The sequence below is a fragment of the Talpa occidentalis genome, unplaced genomic scaffold, assembly GCF_014898055.3.
Source record: "Talpa occidentalis isolate TD23 unplaced genomic scaffold, MPIMG_talOcc4v2.1 talOcc4.4, whole genome shotgun sequence".
NCBI lineage: Eukaryota > Metazoa > Chordata > Mammalia > Eulipotyphla > Talpidae > Talpa > Talpa occidentalis.
The window spans coordinates 127,228,405-127,247,464 of NW_023604295.1; the positions used below are offsets into that span (position 1 = coordinate 127,228,405).

General features: G+C 39.4%; 1 protein-coding gene across 6 annotated transcripts in view; it reads right to left on the minus strand.

The window, feature by feature from the left end:
* MTUS1 (microtubule associated scaffold protein 1) overlaps window positions 1-19,060 on the minus strand; it is a 138,213-nt gene that overhangs the window by 93,647 nt on the left and 25,506 nt on the right. For 5 of the 6 annotated variants that reach the window (XM_037526311.2, XM_037526309.2, XM_037526308.2 and 2 more), the window contains exon 2: window positions 1,102-3,329. In XM_037526311.2, the coding sequence (XP_037382208.1) occupies window positions 1,102-3,192 (2,091 nt within the window). In that variant the 5' untranslated portion in view covers window positions 3,193-3,329. Of the gene's footprint in view, window positions 1-1,101; window positions 3,330-4,103; window positions 4,206-19,060 lie in introns of those variants that run through there. The other variant, XM_054701020.1, reaches the window with a different exon arrangement.

Consider the following 19,060-nt stretch of genomic DNA (forward strand, 5'->3'; position numbering starts at 1 on the left):
ACAGATCTAGTGCAAGAATACCATCGATTCCTTAAGCATTCCCTAGGCAGTCTAATAAGTCAGAACAGCATTTAGCACTTGACTCCACTTCTGTGTTTCATTCCTTTCACACATGAGCCTTCCACACAGATGTCTCACATATGCCTTCACATCTGCTCAATCTTGGCCCAGAGGACCCTTTCATGTGCCCAAGAAAAACCCATGTGGGGCTCAAAATACATGCGAGTCCCCACGGCCAAAAACATAGCCAAGGACAAGTACATACGGCTCCACAGTCGCTTGCCAAATGTTTTTAAAACTCAGAAAACTAGCTTCCTCATGCTATTACCAAAACTAGCTTCCTCATGCTAATTTTTGAAGTAAAGGTAATTCCCTCATATAACCCCACCCCCCAATATCTGACAGATGATATAGAAAACAGACAGCTTTTCCACTATACATAAGTAAAACAAGTTTTGTTTATTTTATGTCCAGGAATATATCAGGGTTGCAAGAGACCTCTGACATTTATTAGTACAATCATTTCATCTTTGGGTTTCAAAGATGACTTGCCCTAAGTCACATTAGCTGATCAGGGACAGAATCCAGAAAACTGCTGTCAGCAGGAGAAGGCGCCACTTTCCAGAGCTACTTTCTCCAGAACAGACAAGAGTTATTTTTATGTTGACTTGTTTACGAGCACCCCCTGGTCATTTCTAATTTTGTGCTCCAACACATTTTAAAGTTTCTATTTTTTTCCAGAACTATAAAATATAATCAGTTACATAATTTTAAATAACTACATTAAATATTAAAGTATCTTATCCTTTTTGCATACTATTAAAAGAAGTAATATTCAATACAATATACTGAACTTGAGGATGTTTTCTTATACTGAAGGTTCCTATATTGTAACCAATTAACACTCTAAATGTACTGACTGACGACAAAGAATTACTGAATTGTATATGACCTGGATGGCATGTTACCTACCACCTGAAAGTAAAAGTGCACTTCTAGCTCTGCAATAGTATACAGACAATTTATGGATAATCAATTACTAGTATTGTTTCCTTCTCAGTTTCCTTCACCATCCCCTGAAGAGGTGAAAATTTCACTTACCGAAAACACAGAACCATACTCAAAGGTCTCATTCAAAATTTCCTTTTTAAGTTCTTGTTTTTCCACAGGTGTCCCATTTTCTTTTTCACCCTTCTTTTCAGGGCTAATCCCATCGATGTTGGAAACATATGTCATTTTCAGACACTCTGTGCTTTCCATCTTAACAGGGAGTATGCCTTTGATCTGGAAAAACGTAGCCACAGACCCAGTCTCACATGCCGAATTAGAAGAACTTGCTCTGTCAACATTTTCCTGATTTGATTTCATGGCAGATGTTGTTCTTGGAAACTTGTGTGAAGCATTTTTAGAATGAGTTGTAACATGTACAGCCTGGCTAGTAATGAGTTTATTAAATTGTTGCTTGTGTGTCTTGTTAATTAAGATTTCTGCTTTTGTGTCTGCATGCAAGTCAGATCTTGGTGGTTTGCTCAAAACTGTCAACTGTCTTGAGGACACTGGTGAGGATGATGAGGCCCTGGTTAACTGGGGTCTAGTTATGACCTTTGATAAAGCAGGGTCTTTGGGCTGCAATATTGGTCTAGATATAACTTTTGCTTTGACATTTTTGAAGTTTGGTCTTGGGTAGCTTATAATTTCAGTTTTTCTAACTTTACTGCCTACAGGGGTATTTGTTTTGGTTGTTGATTTTCCTAGACTAGGTTTAGTTACATTTAGAGAGGTCTTCTTCAGGCTTGGTAAATTTCTGAGATCTTGACTGTTCCTGTCTAACTTATTACATTTCTCTGGTGCTGCAATAGGTGATATAGAAAAGGTGGTATGTATGGGTTCTAGAATTGGCGTTGACATGCAAACTGTGTTATTTGTGTTAATAACCATATCATTTGTATCCCAAGTCATTTCAAATGATGAAGCCATTTTTTGTCTTGGTGGGCTACTTATCATCAGTTCCATGGTACGATTTTGGGTTCCCAAAATCTTTTCATTGGAGGCAATATGTGCGTCTTCAGCCACAGTGACTTTATGCTCTGGGTCCAGCACTTGGGCATCACTTTTATCAAAAGTTGGCACCAGCAGAGGGCATTCATCATCGATAATACAATTGGACACTGTTTCTCTTAGATTTTGGCCCATTTCCTTTTGCCCATATGAGCTGGGTGAATGTGTCTCACTATTTGGTTCATCTTCAGATAAACAAAAGAACTCTTGTAATACAGACCCACTGGGAACCTCCATGCCATCAGAAACTGGTGTTAGACTTTGTATCTCTTGTTCTTCAACTAGTCTTTGCTGTGACCCGTCTGTGAATTCACTGGTAACCTTTCCTGAAGAATATTGACACTGACTTCCAATATCTGGAACAACAACATCAGTTTGCATCACCACATCAGAAAATGCTGTGTAAGTTGTATCTTGGGCCGCTGATGCTGTGGTTTGAGGGTTTTCAAAGCTGCCCCTGTCACTACTCATTTCTCTCACATGCATCTTATCAAAATGGGAAGTTGTACAAGTGGAACAGGATAAAGATGCTTTTCCACTTGTTACATCAGTTGGCTGTAGACTTCCAGAGGTGTGCAAAGAAGAACTCTTTCCACCATCATGACATGTGATAAAGGTGCAGTTTACTTTATCCACTCTCATATCAAAGGTCTGGTTTAGCTCCAAGGCAGTCGGGTAGTCTGTACAGCTGAAGTCATTGTTTGGTTTCCACATAAAAGGCATAGATGTCTCAACACTCCGGTCCTGAAATATTTCTAGGGAATCAGAGTTGCCACACAGGTACTTGGGATCCTTAGTATTTACACCATGTGCAAAAGAACAATGTTCAGAATCCTTCGGGCTGTCTAATACCTCCTTACCAGTGAAATCACTTGAAGATTTTTGGTGACTAAGTGCCTCAACACACTGAGGTTTTAAAGAAATATTTTGACCAATGTCCACGGCAGAGTTGCTTTCATAATCAACCACCATGTCATCTGTGTTTTCAGAATTCCAATTCATAGTATTGATGGAAGACTTTTGTGGTGATTTCTGGTTGTATGCATATGTGTTCCCATTTTTATCACTGATAAACAAGGATTGCAGTTCATCTTCTGTCTTGTCATGTGAATTGTCATCATTCATCCTGAACATTAACTTTAAACCTCTGCCATTTTATTTCTTCTTTAAATCCTTTCAAATGAGAAGGAAAATCTATCTCCTAAATTTTTCAGCATAGTTGAAAGTTTCTTAGTTGAAGGTGCTTTGTCATTGAAATGATTTGTTGTTTTCTGGAAGACATAAAATGTTTTACTCAAATAAATATTAGGAAATTAATGTCACCCCTGATTAATTTTAACCACTTTAATATTTAGAACCTACACTTATGGATAAGGGTAATTAAGATATCACTAATGTATCATCCCTTTTCAAAGATATTTTTGCATTTGAGAGAATGGGACAGAATAGAAAAGAAACACTGCTAAAATTGCTCCTACAGGGGCCTCCCTGGTGGCACAAGGGTTTAGACATAGCACTGTGAAGCTATCTGCAGCATGAGTTCAATCCCTGGCCAGGGAAAATAAAATAAAATTGCTCCAACAAATGACTTCACTTCTGAGATATCGCCTCCCTTCTAGTGATTTTTTTTTGAAAGATTTATTTATGCATATAAGAACTAGGGTACAGGCCAGAGGTGCAAGGGCGGGGTGGGGGTGAGTTGAGAGGATTCACCAGAGACAGAGTGGGGAGCTTAACAGGCAAACTGACTGAAATACATTGCTGAGGGGAGCAGTGGGTGAGACAGGAGAGGTCTGCTACGCCATGTGGGTAGCTCCCTGGCTGGCTGGGGATCGAACTTTTGCTGCAAAGGCTGCGGATTGCTTCATAGTGTGGTGCTTAACCCCTTGCACCAGCAGGGAGGCCCAAAAGTTCATTCTTAATAGTTAAAGTAGTACTCTATTGGTAGTTCTTTTCAAATGTATGACAAAACAACTATACTCTTCAGTATTTACCCAAAAGAAATGAAAATAAATGTCCAAACAAAAATGTATACACAAACGTACATCATTTTTATTGCTTCTCAGCCTTTGGCTAAGCTCAAGTGTAGTACAAATATACATCACTTTAATAGAAGCATTCTGCACAAGGGCATATTCTTCACCAATACCAGGAATGGAGCATTGATACCTGAAACAGCATGGATACAATGTTACAACTTAACAATATGACACTAAGTGAAAGAAGCCTATCAAAGGATTAAATAATAAGACACTGTTTACATGAAAAGTCCAGAATAGGCAAATGCATAGATAGAAAGTAGATTAGTGGTTCTCCAGGGCTGAAAAAGTGTGAAAGGGAATAGAATGAAGAGTGACTGCCAATTGGGATGGGATTTCTTTTGAGGGTAATCAAAACTATTGTAAGGATTATGGTGATGGTTGGTTACACAATGCTGTAAATACACTAAAAACTACTGTACTATAGTTAAAAATCATTAAAAATAACCCATGCAAGCATTTAAATCCATGGACTTTTGCAAATAGCTAAAATATTACACTTTTGGTCAAACTGAAATGCTTAAGAAAACCCAAAACATTCAAGTCAGGACTGCTAATAGATCACAGAGTCATACATACTTACATTCACTTTAACCAACAATCTAATGTCTGGCATTTAATGTCAATCAGGTGCCATGGTTCTGTTTTGAAGAAATGGAATATGCATTTTTTTTAAAAATTGCCACAATAACAAATTTCTGAATTAAGAGACTATCTCAGTTTTCTATTTTGCCATCTTTTCTCTGAATTCAAACTTTGGTGACCTGTACAGAATCAAGAGAAAAAGAGTGATGGAAGAACTGAAAGGATCAGTATCTTCCCCAGCAGTGTTCAGTGTGTGCATCCTGAAACCAGTTCTCACCGTGGGAAAGAAAGGCACAGTGTTTACCTCAACAGCCCACATGCACACATGCATACGGGCACGTACTCTCAAAGAGATTCCGAATCCTAAAATATGAACTGTGATTTATACACCAATAGAAAATATAAATTAGTAACTTTTCCCCGACAATGCTCTTTAGTTAATGAAGGAATCACTGAAATAATAGTTGTTGTTTTGGACAGTATTTTAACAAAAGTTTTTTTGAAACACAAATTTATATTTTTAATTCTTGGTAGAAAACATGTTCAAGCGAACTGTTTAAATCAAGGGATATATTTACTCATTTTTTTTTTTTTTTTTTAAAGATTTATTTATTTATTTATTTGTTTATTTATTTATACAAGCACTGGGTACAGTCAGAAGAGTGGGAGGGTGAAAGAATTCACCAGAGCCAGAGTGGGGAGCTGAGCAGGCAGAAGGACCGAAGTACACTGCTGAGGGAAGCAGCGGGCGGCAGGAGAGGTCTGCGCGCCATGTGGGACCCTCCTTCGGTGGCTGGGGAACAGCCGGGGATCGAACCGGCGCTGCAGAGGCTGCGGGCAGCTTCGCAACCCAGCGCTCAACCGCTGTGCCACCGGGGAGGCCCTTTACTCATTTTTTTAGATCTCTGTATATAGCAGATAATTTCAAAAGGCATTAAATATGCTAGACCCTTCTGCTTCCATGAAGGCATTATTCATTTAAGAGGCTGTGGCATAAGCAAATGGGAGCACAAGAATCAGAAGCATTCACATAGATCACAGACGTGATTTGTCTGTATGAACAGTCATTAGATTTACTTCATGGAACTTTTACTACCCGAGTTCCCTCTTTCAAAACACATAAAAGATGAGTTTTAAAACCCTGATTAAAAACCTAACAAAGTGAATGTTTCCATTGTCAAAGCATTTTATTTTTAAAATAAATGCATAGTAGAACAAATTATATCACTACTACAATGTTTCTAGTTTTCCTCCTTTATGAATAATACTACACTAGGTCTCTTTTCAATCTTTGATGACCTACTTATTTTCTTTGAAAAACTTCCTGGAAATAAAAATCATTACTGTCAAGGGATATGATTTTTAAGACTCCTATTAAGATTTAATAATTTGGCAGACTTTATAAAGGGTAGGGTTCTTTTTAATATATCTACTAATAATTATATGTTATAGATATGTGGCCTGAATTTTGCTTTCAAAGCTTAAGTCTCCCATTATGCGAAAGTTCATGTCACCATTGTCTTTCAAGCTTTTTTCCCATGTCATTGTAATGCAAAAACATTTCTAATGGCTATAAAATTCTACTACAGTCTAAATATTTTGAATTTACACATCGGTAGCTTACAAACAGTGATAGGGAAATAAAGAACATATTACAAGCAGTAATAGGAAAATAAAGAACAAATCAACTGTTCAACTTTCACATGCCTATTAAATATACTTGAGTGTGTAATTGTAGAAAATTCCAAATTGATGAACAAAGCTATCCAAAAAATTGCAACATATATTCATAAGATATATTTAAGGAGAGTTCCTATAATAAATACATTTCCTGAAGTATTTTCTACTTTTGTAGATATGAGTAAAGAATTATTGTATCGGGATTTGAATATCAAAAGGAATTTGAATTTAAATTGATCAGTTACTGGATTAGTTGGAAGATCAAGTTCAATCACCAAAGACAAATATAGCTTCAACTTACTATCCTGAAGATAAAATCATGAACAAGAAAGGGTTGACTGGGCCTCCCGGGTGGTGCAGCGGTTGAGCACTGGGTTGCGAAGCTGCCCACAGCTTCTGCAGTGCCAGTTCAATCCCTGGCCACCGGGCGAGGGTCCCAGAGCTTGTATAAATAACTAAATAAATCTTAAAAAAGAAAAAAAAAAAAGAAAGGGTTGACCAATCTTCCCTCAGGAGTTGTGCCGAAGTTAAAATTAGCTATCTTGTCTTCACGGACAATTTCATTCCTCTCCTGCTTTCAAAATAGTACTGAAATTTTCCACCATGTGCTAGACTTATATTCATTGACTTAGTCTCACCTGAACCAGGAAGCAATGACTCTTTCTGTTTCTATAACTGCAATAAAGTTTCCAGTATTTTCAAAGTAACTATCTTGGAAATGATATACACTAAAACAAAAGCAAACAGTTAATAAGTAAAATTAGAAAGAGAAAAGGTTGGAACAAATCATTCTCAACCAAAGGGTTAATCTCTCAGTTGTCTTTCAGTAGCATGATTAAACAGAACAAAACAGAATGATCAAGTTTCCTTTTTAAGAGAGTCATTTGAGAAAAGAGAGATCTTTTACAGAGAATATTTTGTTTGAGAAAGAACAAATTCCCTACTTATTCAGATTTGGGAATATGATAGGGCAGCTCCTCTTGAATGAAAAAATTTTCCAAAATATGTGTTTTTATGATGATTTTCAAGGTTAAAAACTGATAAATATGACTAAAAGAAATGCCCAAGTAAAAGAACTATTAGCACAAGATTTGAGCTGTTTCAACTCCTGTGGAAAAAGCAAAATTACTTTCTAAATTACAGCTTAAAAATGACTCTATTCTCCAAAGATAAAAATTCTGAGATGCAAAATTAAGCTGAATCAGTTTTCATAATTAAAATCATTATAATATAATTGAACCAATTAGCTTTATCATATTAACACTGGCAAACATTTTAGAAATCCAATTCCGATGTCTTCATTTTACAAATGAGGAAACCATCTCGAAGAAATAAATTGCACGACTTGGCTAAACAGTTGTCAGTGGAAGATTACTGTTAGGTTATACAATAGTTGTGTGCCTCCCTTATTAGCCGAACTACATCAGCAGAGGCTTATGCATCAGTAGGTACCTTCCACATCTTCCTATTACCTGCCGTGACTAGACCAATAATTTGAACTTAATACAGAATTTCCCACACCATATGACAATTTTGAAATAAAGAATTGTTTCCACAATTTAAGTGCCCAATTAAACTTAAGATGTGGCACATAATGAAGATAATGAAGATGTGGCACATATACACACAATGGAACACTATTAAGCTTTAGCTTAAAAAAGATGAGGTATTGCCATTTGTGACAAGACAAATGGAATAGAAGAGTCTGCTAGGTGAAACAAATTAGAAGGGAAAAGACAAATACTGGATGATTTCATCACATGTTTTATGAATATAAAACAAAGGAACAAACCATACCCTACTAAAACAAACCCTTTAATTTGACTGCAGAACTGAGGCTACCCGAGGTGGAGGGCGGTAGAGAAAGCTCAATGGATTATGGTGGAGGATTATTGGTGCTTTGATGGGGAACATGGTATGATAATATGTTTTTGAAGAGGTGTAACCCTATACTTTTAAAACATACAGTGTTGTAAACTAATGCTGCCTCAATAAAAATATAAATTTTTTAAAATGTAAAATCAAAAATTTGTTTCCACAAGTCACGTGAAATTAGCTTCATTTTTTATAGTCACAGAAAACTTCAATTTTATTCTTTATATAAAAATATGGCAAACCGGGCCTCCCCTGGTGGCGCAGTGGTTGAGCGCTGGGCTGAGAAGCTGCCCGCAGCCTCTGTAGCGCAGGTTCGATCCCCAGCCACCGGCGAGGGTCCGCTCCCCTCAGCAGTGTATTTCGTCGGTCTGCCTGTTCTGTTCCCCGCTCTGGCTCTGGTGAATTCTCTCACCCTCCCGTGCTTCTGACTGTACCCAGTGCTTGTATAGATAAATAAATATTTTTTTAAAAATGGCAAACCAATCTAAGATTTGAATATAAATATAATTTATTTATAGCTTCCAAATCAGTCATCTCAGTCTTCACAACAATCTTGTCACAAATCACAACAGTGGTTCAGTTTTCAAACCCAAAATATAACCTGATCTTCACCTTACTTTTAAACAAAAAGATATAGGAACAATAGCTAAGCTACAGCTCTTATTTTATTCTGAATTTAAAAATAAGCAATTAAGCAAAAAACAGCGTATTATCAATATATTTATTAGTTTTTGCCTCCTGTCAAGACCAGGAAGTAAAAGATTTGGGAATAGGATAGCCAAATCATAACACTATTGTTCACAAAGGAGGCTTAAATTCTTAAATTAGCTGTTGGAACCTCCCTTTTGACAACGCCAATAGCCTCTGTAAGCACAAAGCTAAGCAAAGCACATCTCACCCCAGCAGCCAAGAACTTGCATAACGAGTAGTCAATTTCCTAAGCGCATGATGATTTCCAATGAAGCCATTAAGCAGGAAAAGCTAGAGTTCTTTTAATGGATTTCAAAATGAAGGCTATGGACGTACCATGAATACTTTAAACAATTTATTTTGAGGGTACAAATTTTTTTTCTTTTTTTTTAATTTTTATTTATTTATTTTATTTATTTATACAAGCACTGGGTACAGTCAGAAGCACGGGAGGGTGAGGGAATTCACCAGAGCCAGAGCGGGGAGTAGAGCAGGCAGAAGGGCCAAAGTACACTGCTGAGGGGAGCAGCGGGCGGCAGGAGAGGTCTCTGCGCCATGCGGGGACCCTCCTCCGGGGAGCAGCCGGGGATCGAACTGGCACTGCAGAGGCTGCGGGCAGCTTCGCAACCCAGCGCTCAACCGCTGCGCCACTGGAGAGGCCCCACGAGGGTACAAATTTTAAATCATCTTCATCTTCCTAAATCTTTGTGTTTCTCAGACTTTAATGTACATACAAATCTATTGAGCCTCTCATGGAGAAAACGCAGATTGACTCAGCAGGTCTGTGGTGGGCCTAAGAACCTGCATTTCTATTCATTTTCCTGGCAGTTCTAATGTTTTTGGCCCATAGAGCCCCCTTCAAGAGCAAGGATGCAGCAGAGAACTTTGAAGAAAAGCACACCTGTGTCAACCAAAGCAATAAAGTAAAATGGACTGCCAGAGCCAGTGACCTTCATATCTAAGCTGTAAAATTTGTTACTCTAACTTTGGTGGGGTTTTTCCCCCCCTTTTCTAAATTTTCTTACATTGTTGTTCACTTTTGTACAGTATTTGATTTCTCCCCCCTGGTGTAGTGCAGGTAAATATCCCACCAGCACATCACCTGCGATCCATCACCATGGTCCCTTGTGCTCTTCCCATGCCAGTTTTGATCCCTTTTTTTCCCCCTCCCCTGCTTTAAGCCTGAGATCTACAGTTGCCTACAGAGACTTTCCTTACTTTGAACCATGAATTTATGCTTCTGCATTATCCTCTCAGATAACTAGCACTCCCTCTAGGGACCAAGTTTACAATTACGGTGAATGCTGCTTCTAAAACCTCCTTGACTTTGTCCCTTCCAAGCAGAGGGCTTTCAATGAGTTCTATCCTTGTTCTGTCCCTTCACTCTCTCCACTCAGGAAAAATAAAATGACTTGGTGGATTCTGCAAATTTTGATAGAATCACCTGGTCAAGGAGTAGGGTGAGGTGAGGGCAGCATCTGCCACAAATGAGGAGGGGGGTGGGCAGTTAAGTCAGTAAGGCTGATGCTGCATTGTTGTTGTTTTTATTTTGATTATTTTGTTATCATGGAGTTTTTGAACTCTTTTTTAAAAAAAAATATTATTAATCTGGACCACCAAGTTTTTTGGGTACCCCTTAAATTCTAGAGTTGAGGTGAGTGCTTCATTACTTCACCCTAATTCTAGCCCCACTACCCATGTTCCCCCAGGAAACATGGAAAGAGATGGGAAGGGTGGCATTTCTACACTGCAGAGACTGGGTGGGTAAGTGTGCTCCTCAAACACAGTTCTGTCCCTCAAACTAGCTTTCATCTGCATGACTCCACCCCCCTTAACAATTCTACAATTGTAGAACCAACAATTAAAATTCATCTACAACCTTACCTATACTAATTGACCTACACCTTCTCTTTTCCCTGTTTCTCAGATGGTGCATAACTAGAGAGGGAAAAGATAATATTCCAGAGTTGCTAAAGAGACAACAGGTCCAAAATACAGTCACTTATGCTAAATCCCATGTCAGCAAACCAAGATTTAACATACAACCTTAGAAAGATAACCTTTTTTAGGGCAAGCAGGAGTTTCTGGGTCAGCACTCCTGAGGCAATCTGCCTGACAGACCCCTCCCATGCCCCACAGGATGGTGTCTTTGCCTGAAACAATTCCCTCTTATCTTGCCTGATTCCTGTCTACAAAAGCCTCCCATTTTGTATACTCTTCAGAGCTCCAGTCTACTTGCTCCATGTGATGCTGGTCAATTCATGAATCATTCAAACAAGCCAATTAGATTTGGGACTTTTTGGGTTAAATTTTGTTTAAAGAGTTAATGATGAATCTTAATATGTGCAGGCCCCAGTACTGGAGGCCAGAGCCCTGGTGAGGCTTATGGGCATTTCCTATAGCAGCTGGAGCATGGGGTGGTCCAAGGCATGACTCAGAAAAGGCTGGAGAGATTATAACAACCCAAGAAAGCACATGGGACTTTGGGTGGTGGTTTTTCACAAATCATGGCAAGAGAAAGTCTGTATTTTAACTACCAGCTCAGCCACCCTCAAGAGCAGTCTTGAAAAGGTGCTACTTTGGGGGCCCGCTGAAAACTGTAAAAATGCTACACTCAGTAACATACTATGGAAAATAAACAAGGAGTCAAATTTGGAGGAGTAACACGTGGGGTAAATGGGTCTTCTGTCATGGCCACAGTGGTTGTGTCTTTGGTTTGTGGCACAGGCCAAATGTTATACACAACTGGTGGTTTGCAGCATGCACCCTGCAATCCAGCTCACTCTTGCACTTGGGATGTTGGCTTTAAATAACACATACTATCCAAGAAGCTTTAAGCCTAAGACTGTACATTCTTTTGACCCAAGCAGGAAACTTTAGCTCATGGTGACTGATGACTCCATAGATAAGTGGTCATTTCCACAGAAGCGGTGTTGCACAAGTCTGTAACGTCAAGAATAGGCTTGGACTGCACAGCTAATTCCAAGCCACTTAGGTCTTGGCACCAGGACAAGCTCGTAGCAGGCAGACGCCTGGTGAAGGCAACATAGCTCAAACTTAAACTACCCCTGGCAGGTGTATGTGGGCATCAGAGGTCTCATCTGACACCAGCAAGAGAGCAGGGATGGGGTAGGCAGGCACCAATGAGGCCTACCTGCAATCGCTGGGAAGAGTCTGTGCAGGTCCTTCAGACACTGGTGGTCAAATAATATTTATTGTTTTAAAATGTCAAAGCAGAAGATTTGTAAATGCTGGCATCATTCTAGCTTTAAATTGTTCATAATAGATCTGGTAGGCAATGCTAGGGGAGTTGCCCCAAATTCTATTCGGTATTGGAGCACAGAGAGGAAAAGGTGGGTGAGGCAAGGAAATCCATGTGGCTTTTCTAAAGGCTCAAGAGTCACAACATGCCCCGTCACGCACACCAATACAAAAGAAGTGCTTTCAATTAACACCCAATTGGATAATTAAACCGTATCCATCCCCAAGAGGGGAGGATATAAACCTAACCCCAGGAGGCAGGCTTCTCAGACTTAATTCCAGAGCAAGAGGCAGTAGAAGCAGCTCTTCCGCTGCAAAACTGAAAATGCTTCGTCAGAGTAGAAGGTGTGTCATTAGCCAGGGGCCGCCTGGTGTAGCACGATGGTCTTCAGGAACACTAAAAACTGTTCGTGAACCATATTCTCAAAATATTTATTTTATCTGCTCTACTATTTGAGGCCTAGGGGATTGTCTTGTTTTCAAACGTGGTGGTTTGTGCTCACTGTGTTTTCTCCACACACTGCATTGCTCAAGTCACACAGCCTCTGAGGCGCTGCAGTAACCACACCTTCCCGAACAGAAGTGCAGGCTAGGACTGCTGAAAGAATCACAACTCTACCTGGGTTTCAGCAACAATTTAGCCTGACATGATCTAAGTACGATGCTGGCTAGCATAATTACTGGACTGTAATTCTGGCCTTTTTTTAACTCAGTCTCCAGAATGTCAGCTCCAGAGGGCAGGCTTTTCTGTTGTCTGTTTTATTAATCAAAATATCCCCATAACTCAGAGGAGTATAGATCTTCCTAATATGTCCTAATAAACCCAACATATGTTGAAAATACTCTAAATTTTAAAATGTATTTAATAAACCTAAACTACTGAACAAATGGCTTAGTCTGACCTACATGCTGAGAATCTACATGCTTGGGATATTGACCTTAGCCCACACTTGGGCATAGTCATCCTACTCAAAGCCTGTTTTATAATGAAGTACTAAATACGTCAGACACAGATGTAGACATGATAGGATGTGCGAACACAAAACACAACATCCCCAAAATGCTAGCAACACTCCCAATACCTGGCGGTGTATCATGGTTTACTCTTGTGAGCACATGGTTGATCATGAGCTGCAGCTTAATGCATCACAAGTTCACCTGGCTGAGGGTCAAAATTCAAAGTACAGTTTCCATTGAATCCAACTTGCACTTTTAACTCTTTTGGATTTTGGACTTTATTAGACTTTAACTTGCAAGCTGAACTTGTATGTGACTCTATAAAATATTTGTTTTTTTTTTTTTTCCCGAAAACATGACAGTGGTAGAGGTTTTAGATTCATATTTAGGCATCACCATATGCTATTGGTACTTTAACTGTGTCTTGAATCTCACTGCACACCTCTAAAAAGCTATGTGGGAAAAAATAATAAATAAAAAGCTATGTGGTACAACATAGCTGCACAGCATTTGAGACTGGAAAGATAAATGTAAATTTAAGCCTCAAGCACAGATTGACTTTGGAGTTGATTTAATTAATGCATCAGTCAGTCTTCAAAAATCTCTACTGCCCATCGAAGGTGCTAAAAAAATACCCAGAGGAGCATTGGTTTCACTGGAGCAACCTCGTGAAGGTCTGAGCAAGGCACTGGTTACCCTTCAGCTACAATGCAGGTACAGTGCATTAAGGGAACAAGAAGTAAGGGTGTTGGAGGTAAATGTTTCTTCCCCAAGTCTGAAGTTTCCTTTGAGATGGGAGTTCAATCAATTTCAATTAGAAAATCATACCCAAACAATATCTAATAACAATGTTTCTCCTTCATATAGGATAACATTCCTGTGCTGTTTCCTTCCTTTTTCTAACAGGTCTTCACATGTTCATCTAGTCCGTTGTTGGAAAATTATTTCTATAAATAGTTAACTACATGGTGCTGTAAGTTTCATGTTTGTCTGGTGCACTTAGCCAACCCAGCACAAAAGGAGCCACAGACAATGCGTAATGTGAATGAGCATGGTCAAGTCCCAAGCAAGCAATTTACAAAATCAATCGGCTGGGCAAATTTGGCCCTCAAGCCAAATATGCTGACCCCTGAACCAGTCTATTTTCTAATGCATCTAGAAGACTAGCTATCATCTCTCTCTACTGTCAATAAAAACAAATGATGTATTCCTTTTGATTTTTTGTCTTAATTGGAGGTTAGCTAGCATGAAGATAGTACAAGGACACTATGGTCTCAGTTCCTTGGATACAGTCAATTAATATTTACCCTCATAAAAACAACCACTCTCAAAATCAGGAACCACAGGGTCCCAAAAGACCTGGTGACAAACAAAAAATACCACAAAAAATGTGTTTTTTGAAATTAAAAAAGGTTTTCACAAAACTTCTCCATCAATTTTCAGGTATAATCATCACATGATGAAGTTGTTATATATTATAAATTGAGATTTTTATGCTAACACTAGTTTACTTTTGTGAAAAATAAAAAGCTCAGCTGTGAGTTTGTACTTAATTTTAAGAAGAGTTGACAGTCGGTGACTTATTGAATTTCAGTCATCAAGTTCAAGTTTAGTATAGATGTCAAAGACCATAAAACTGAAAGCAGGGCCTCCCCTGGTGGCGGTTGAGTGCAGCGCTGTGAAGCTGTCCACAGCCTCTGCAGCGCGGGTTCCATCCCGGCCGGCCATGGAGATAACCATATGGCAGGGAAGACCTCTCTTGTCTCGCCCGCTGCTCCCCTCAGCAGTGTATTTCAGTCAGTCTGCCTGGTCTGCTCCACGCTCTGTGTCTGGTTAATCCTCTCACCCTCCCGCACATCTGGCCTGTACCCCGTTCTTGTATGCATAAATAAATAAATCTAAAAAAAAAAAAAAGTAAAAGCACATTCTATTAGCAAAAACAAATCTTATCAGTATTGGTGCAATTTTAAGGAGAAGCCCAAAAACTTGATAACTAACTTGTAATAAGATGTCCAGAGATTAGCACATGAAGTACACAAGTACCCATCATCCTTAATTAGACACTGAAGAAATGGAAAATGTATCAATCCCACCCATCCTATCCTCCAAGTGCTTTTCATGAATATAATCTGCATATATAAACCACATACAGTTGTACTGGGATATGAAATACTGTTATCCTCTTTTACACATGAGGAAACTGAGCACACAGCTAAATAATTTGTGATAGTTGCATAGCTAGGTGGTGGCAAAGTTATGCATTCTGGTTTTATGCCTATCTTTCAATTAGTATCTGCTAAATAATCCCAACAAAGACTAGACATCAGAATGACTGACTTTATTAATATCAAAAGGCTGGATAACAATAAAGAATTATCTTCAGGGCCTCCCCTGGTGGCGCAGCGGTTGAGCGCTGGGCTGCGAAGCTGTCCACAGCTTCTGCAGCGCCGGTTCAATCCCCGGCCTCCAGGTGAGGGTCCCGCAAGGTGCGCGCAGACCTCTCCTGCCACCCGCTGCTCCCCTCAGCAGTGTATTTCGTCAGTCTGTCTGTTCTGTTCCCCGCTCTGGCTCTGGTGAATTCTTCTTTCACCCTCCCACACTTCTGACTGTGCCCAATGCTTGTATAAATAAATGAATAAATCCTTAAAAAAAAAAAAAAAGAATTTTCTTCAAACGTCTAAGAGACAAATATTTTCCAAGTGGAATTCCAATCCTACCAAACCATGAATCAAATGTGTGTACATAAAGGCATTTTTAGGCAGATAAAGCCTCAAACTTCCTCCTCTGACATGCTTCTTCAGCAATCTACTGGAGAATGAATATCACCAATATAAGGAAGCAAACCAAGTAGGAGTGTCATCAAAGCAACAGGGCATCTAGAAAGAGAGAAGAAAAGGAAATGCCCTGGAAAACTTAGAGTGACCACTGTGTTCTCCACTTGGTTAACAAGTGGCCCATATGGCAGCAGAGACAGGTCCAATAGCAATTGTCCAGGGAAAACACAGACCTAATAAATATTGGAAAATACTAACCAACTGAAAAATTGACATGAGAGAAATCTGAGCATGCTTTTGGAGGATGCCAGGTATTTCTGCCAGGCATTCAAAGAAAAAAAAAAGTAAATGGAATAAAACAAATTGTTGCACAGAAAGGAGACAGCACCCTAATACACCACTGGGGTCACCAGAGGTAATATTTACATGGTCCTAGTAACACAAACACTGACCATGGATCTGGGAGGTAACAAAGTGTCAAAAATCCTTATCTATAATAGTAAGCTAATGTTTAAAGAGATGTCAAAAAACAAATAAATGCATGCTATTTAAGTAACAAGAAGAAACAGTGGAGATGAAAGCGGTAACCTCTGAGAATGAAGAGAGTGGACTGTTCTTTCATGTAACCCCTTCAGCACTAAGTCTCCTTCAACTCCCAGCCTAGGATAAAAACCAAAGAATCACATAAAACGAGTATTTTGAGCCATCACCACCTATCCTGTTTTCTTACTCCCTAAGAATTATCTTGCCAAGAAAGCCTCCGTCTCTTCATCCCTTTATAAACCTTAATCAGTTTAGCTCTTCTCTGTCCGAGTCTTGGAAAAAGCTGACTACAAACAGGGTCCATGAAGAAACTGGTAAACTTGAGTTGCAAGTGACCTTTTTCTGAAACTAAAACAAGTGACCCATACAGCTACTCCTCTATACTCTTAAGCCTGACTGGCTACTAAACCTGCTGATTTTAAGCCATAGGGGGATACATACCATATGGGGGATACATATGAACCATCAAGGCCAATTGTCAAATTCTGCTCTAGTAATTTAGCAAAGTTAAGATGCTGTCTTGTAAAACATATCCTAATATCAGAGACATTAAAATGAAAACATGTGTCTTAAAAATGATGAAATACAGTAATTTATTAAAATAAAACTCAACACTTCAAAGTCCACGACTTGCTGGATTAGAAGACAGCTCAGAGATGATCTATGGAATCTTAATTCTAAACTGACATTTAAATCCTCTTAGACTGAAATCAATCAAAGCTCTTTCTACCCTAGGGAAAGTATCAAAGTTCTAGGCAGTTCCTATTTCCCCTGTCTAGACACTTATTGTCCTAAGTTATAAAGCAAACTATACTATTTGGCATTCAAAGCCTAGCCCACAGATGGAAAAACTCAAGTAAGTGGCAAAAGACAAGACAAAAGTTCATCTCCTGAAGAAATCTCATGCAGAAACACCATTGGCTGGGTGGTGTTTCAGAAGCTCTCAATTAGATCTGCCACACTCAAGTCATATGTTACTCTACTCTGAAAAGAACAAGAACAGTTAGGTGTTTACCTGGAAAACTGTTTTCACATATTTCAGAATCTTGAACTATTAAACAAGTTGAAACAGGAAAGGCGAGAGAGAGAGAGAGAGAGAGAGACACCCACCCACCCAGCTGTCAGGGATCCAGGCTCTACCTTTTGTATGTCTCTGGCATGCATGATCTAACATATGGTCCAAAACAGCATTGCGGGCCTCCCCTCGTGGCGCAGGCGGTTGAGCGACATGCTGTGAAGCTGTCCGCAGCCTCTGCAGTGCTGGTTCGATCCCGGCCGGCCGGCAAGGGTCCCACATGGCGCAGCAGACCTCTCCTGACTCACCTGCTGCTCCCCTCAGCAGTGTATTTCGTCAGTCTGCCTGTTCTGTTCCCCGCTCTGTCTCTGGTGAATCCTCTCACCCTCCTGTGTATCTGGCCTGTACCCTGGTTCTTACATAAATAAATAAATAAATCTTGAAAAAAAAATCCAAACAGCACTGCGTTTCACTGAACAGTATAGAAGAGTGACGACGCAGCAACTATGAAAGCTACTTCCAACTAACACCACACTTATGTTAGTGGCCACAGCTTAATCACATGGTCACATCTGCCTCCAAGAAGGGTAAGGAAGGAGGGACACCAACACAGACTCCTGCACCAAAGTAAAAATTCTATTACCATAACAAAGTCCCCCTTTGGTGATGGTGATGATAGTGCAAAATAATCATGTTATGTGATTGTTTGGTTTTTATCACTTTACCCATCCACTCTCAAAAATACATAAGGTTTGTATGTATTTAAAATATTCTTAAGACTCTAAAATTTCACTAATTAGAATAGTTTATAGGAATAACCAAGTATTCCTAGCACCCTAAAAGCGTCCCACTTCCAAAGTCCCCCTGTGTTATGGTAATAGAATTTTTACCTCGGTGCAGTAGCCTGTGTAAATGGACAGTTAGGGAGCAACAGTTGCCTCTGCCCCACAGACGCCACCCCCAACTGCCCAAGCACTAATAAGAGAATAGGTTTGTGCTTATACCTCCACAGTTTATTTACGTTTGAACAGAGCTTTCCTAGAAACCAGGATGCCTTAAACTCAAGATCCATTCTGATGGTATCTTGCTAGATTGAGGGAAGATCTTTGACAGAGATGGTAGACATCACAATATGACTACTACGATGGTGAGTCTAGACACTAAGGAAAGGTCATGGGTCACCTTGAACCATTCTAACAGAAAAAATAGTTTCTTCTTATAAAAATGGTCCATCAATCTTAATTCCAGACTGGCTTTGATTTTCAATATACAAACCTCTTGGAATGGTTCGCTTCTTAAGTGTAATTAATGGAAATTGTGCTTTTGGATCTTGGGCTAAAATTTGCATTCAATCAAAAATAGTGGACTGGTAAAAGTGTATACTACTAGGGATACTATTTGAAACATGTATTTCTTGACTACCATGTGCTGGGCACAGTTAGGATCTGGGGCTGCTGTAGACTGCTTTAGGAGCAGGAAGTGACTTAAGTAGGAAGTGAATTGTAAGACGGGAAATACCTAACTAAGGAAAGATCAATACACAAGGAGAGCAATGAACAGACCACAACAGAGACAATGTATGC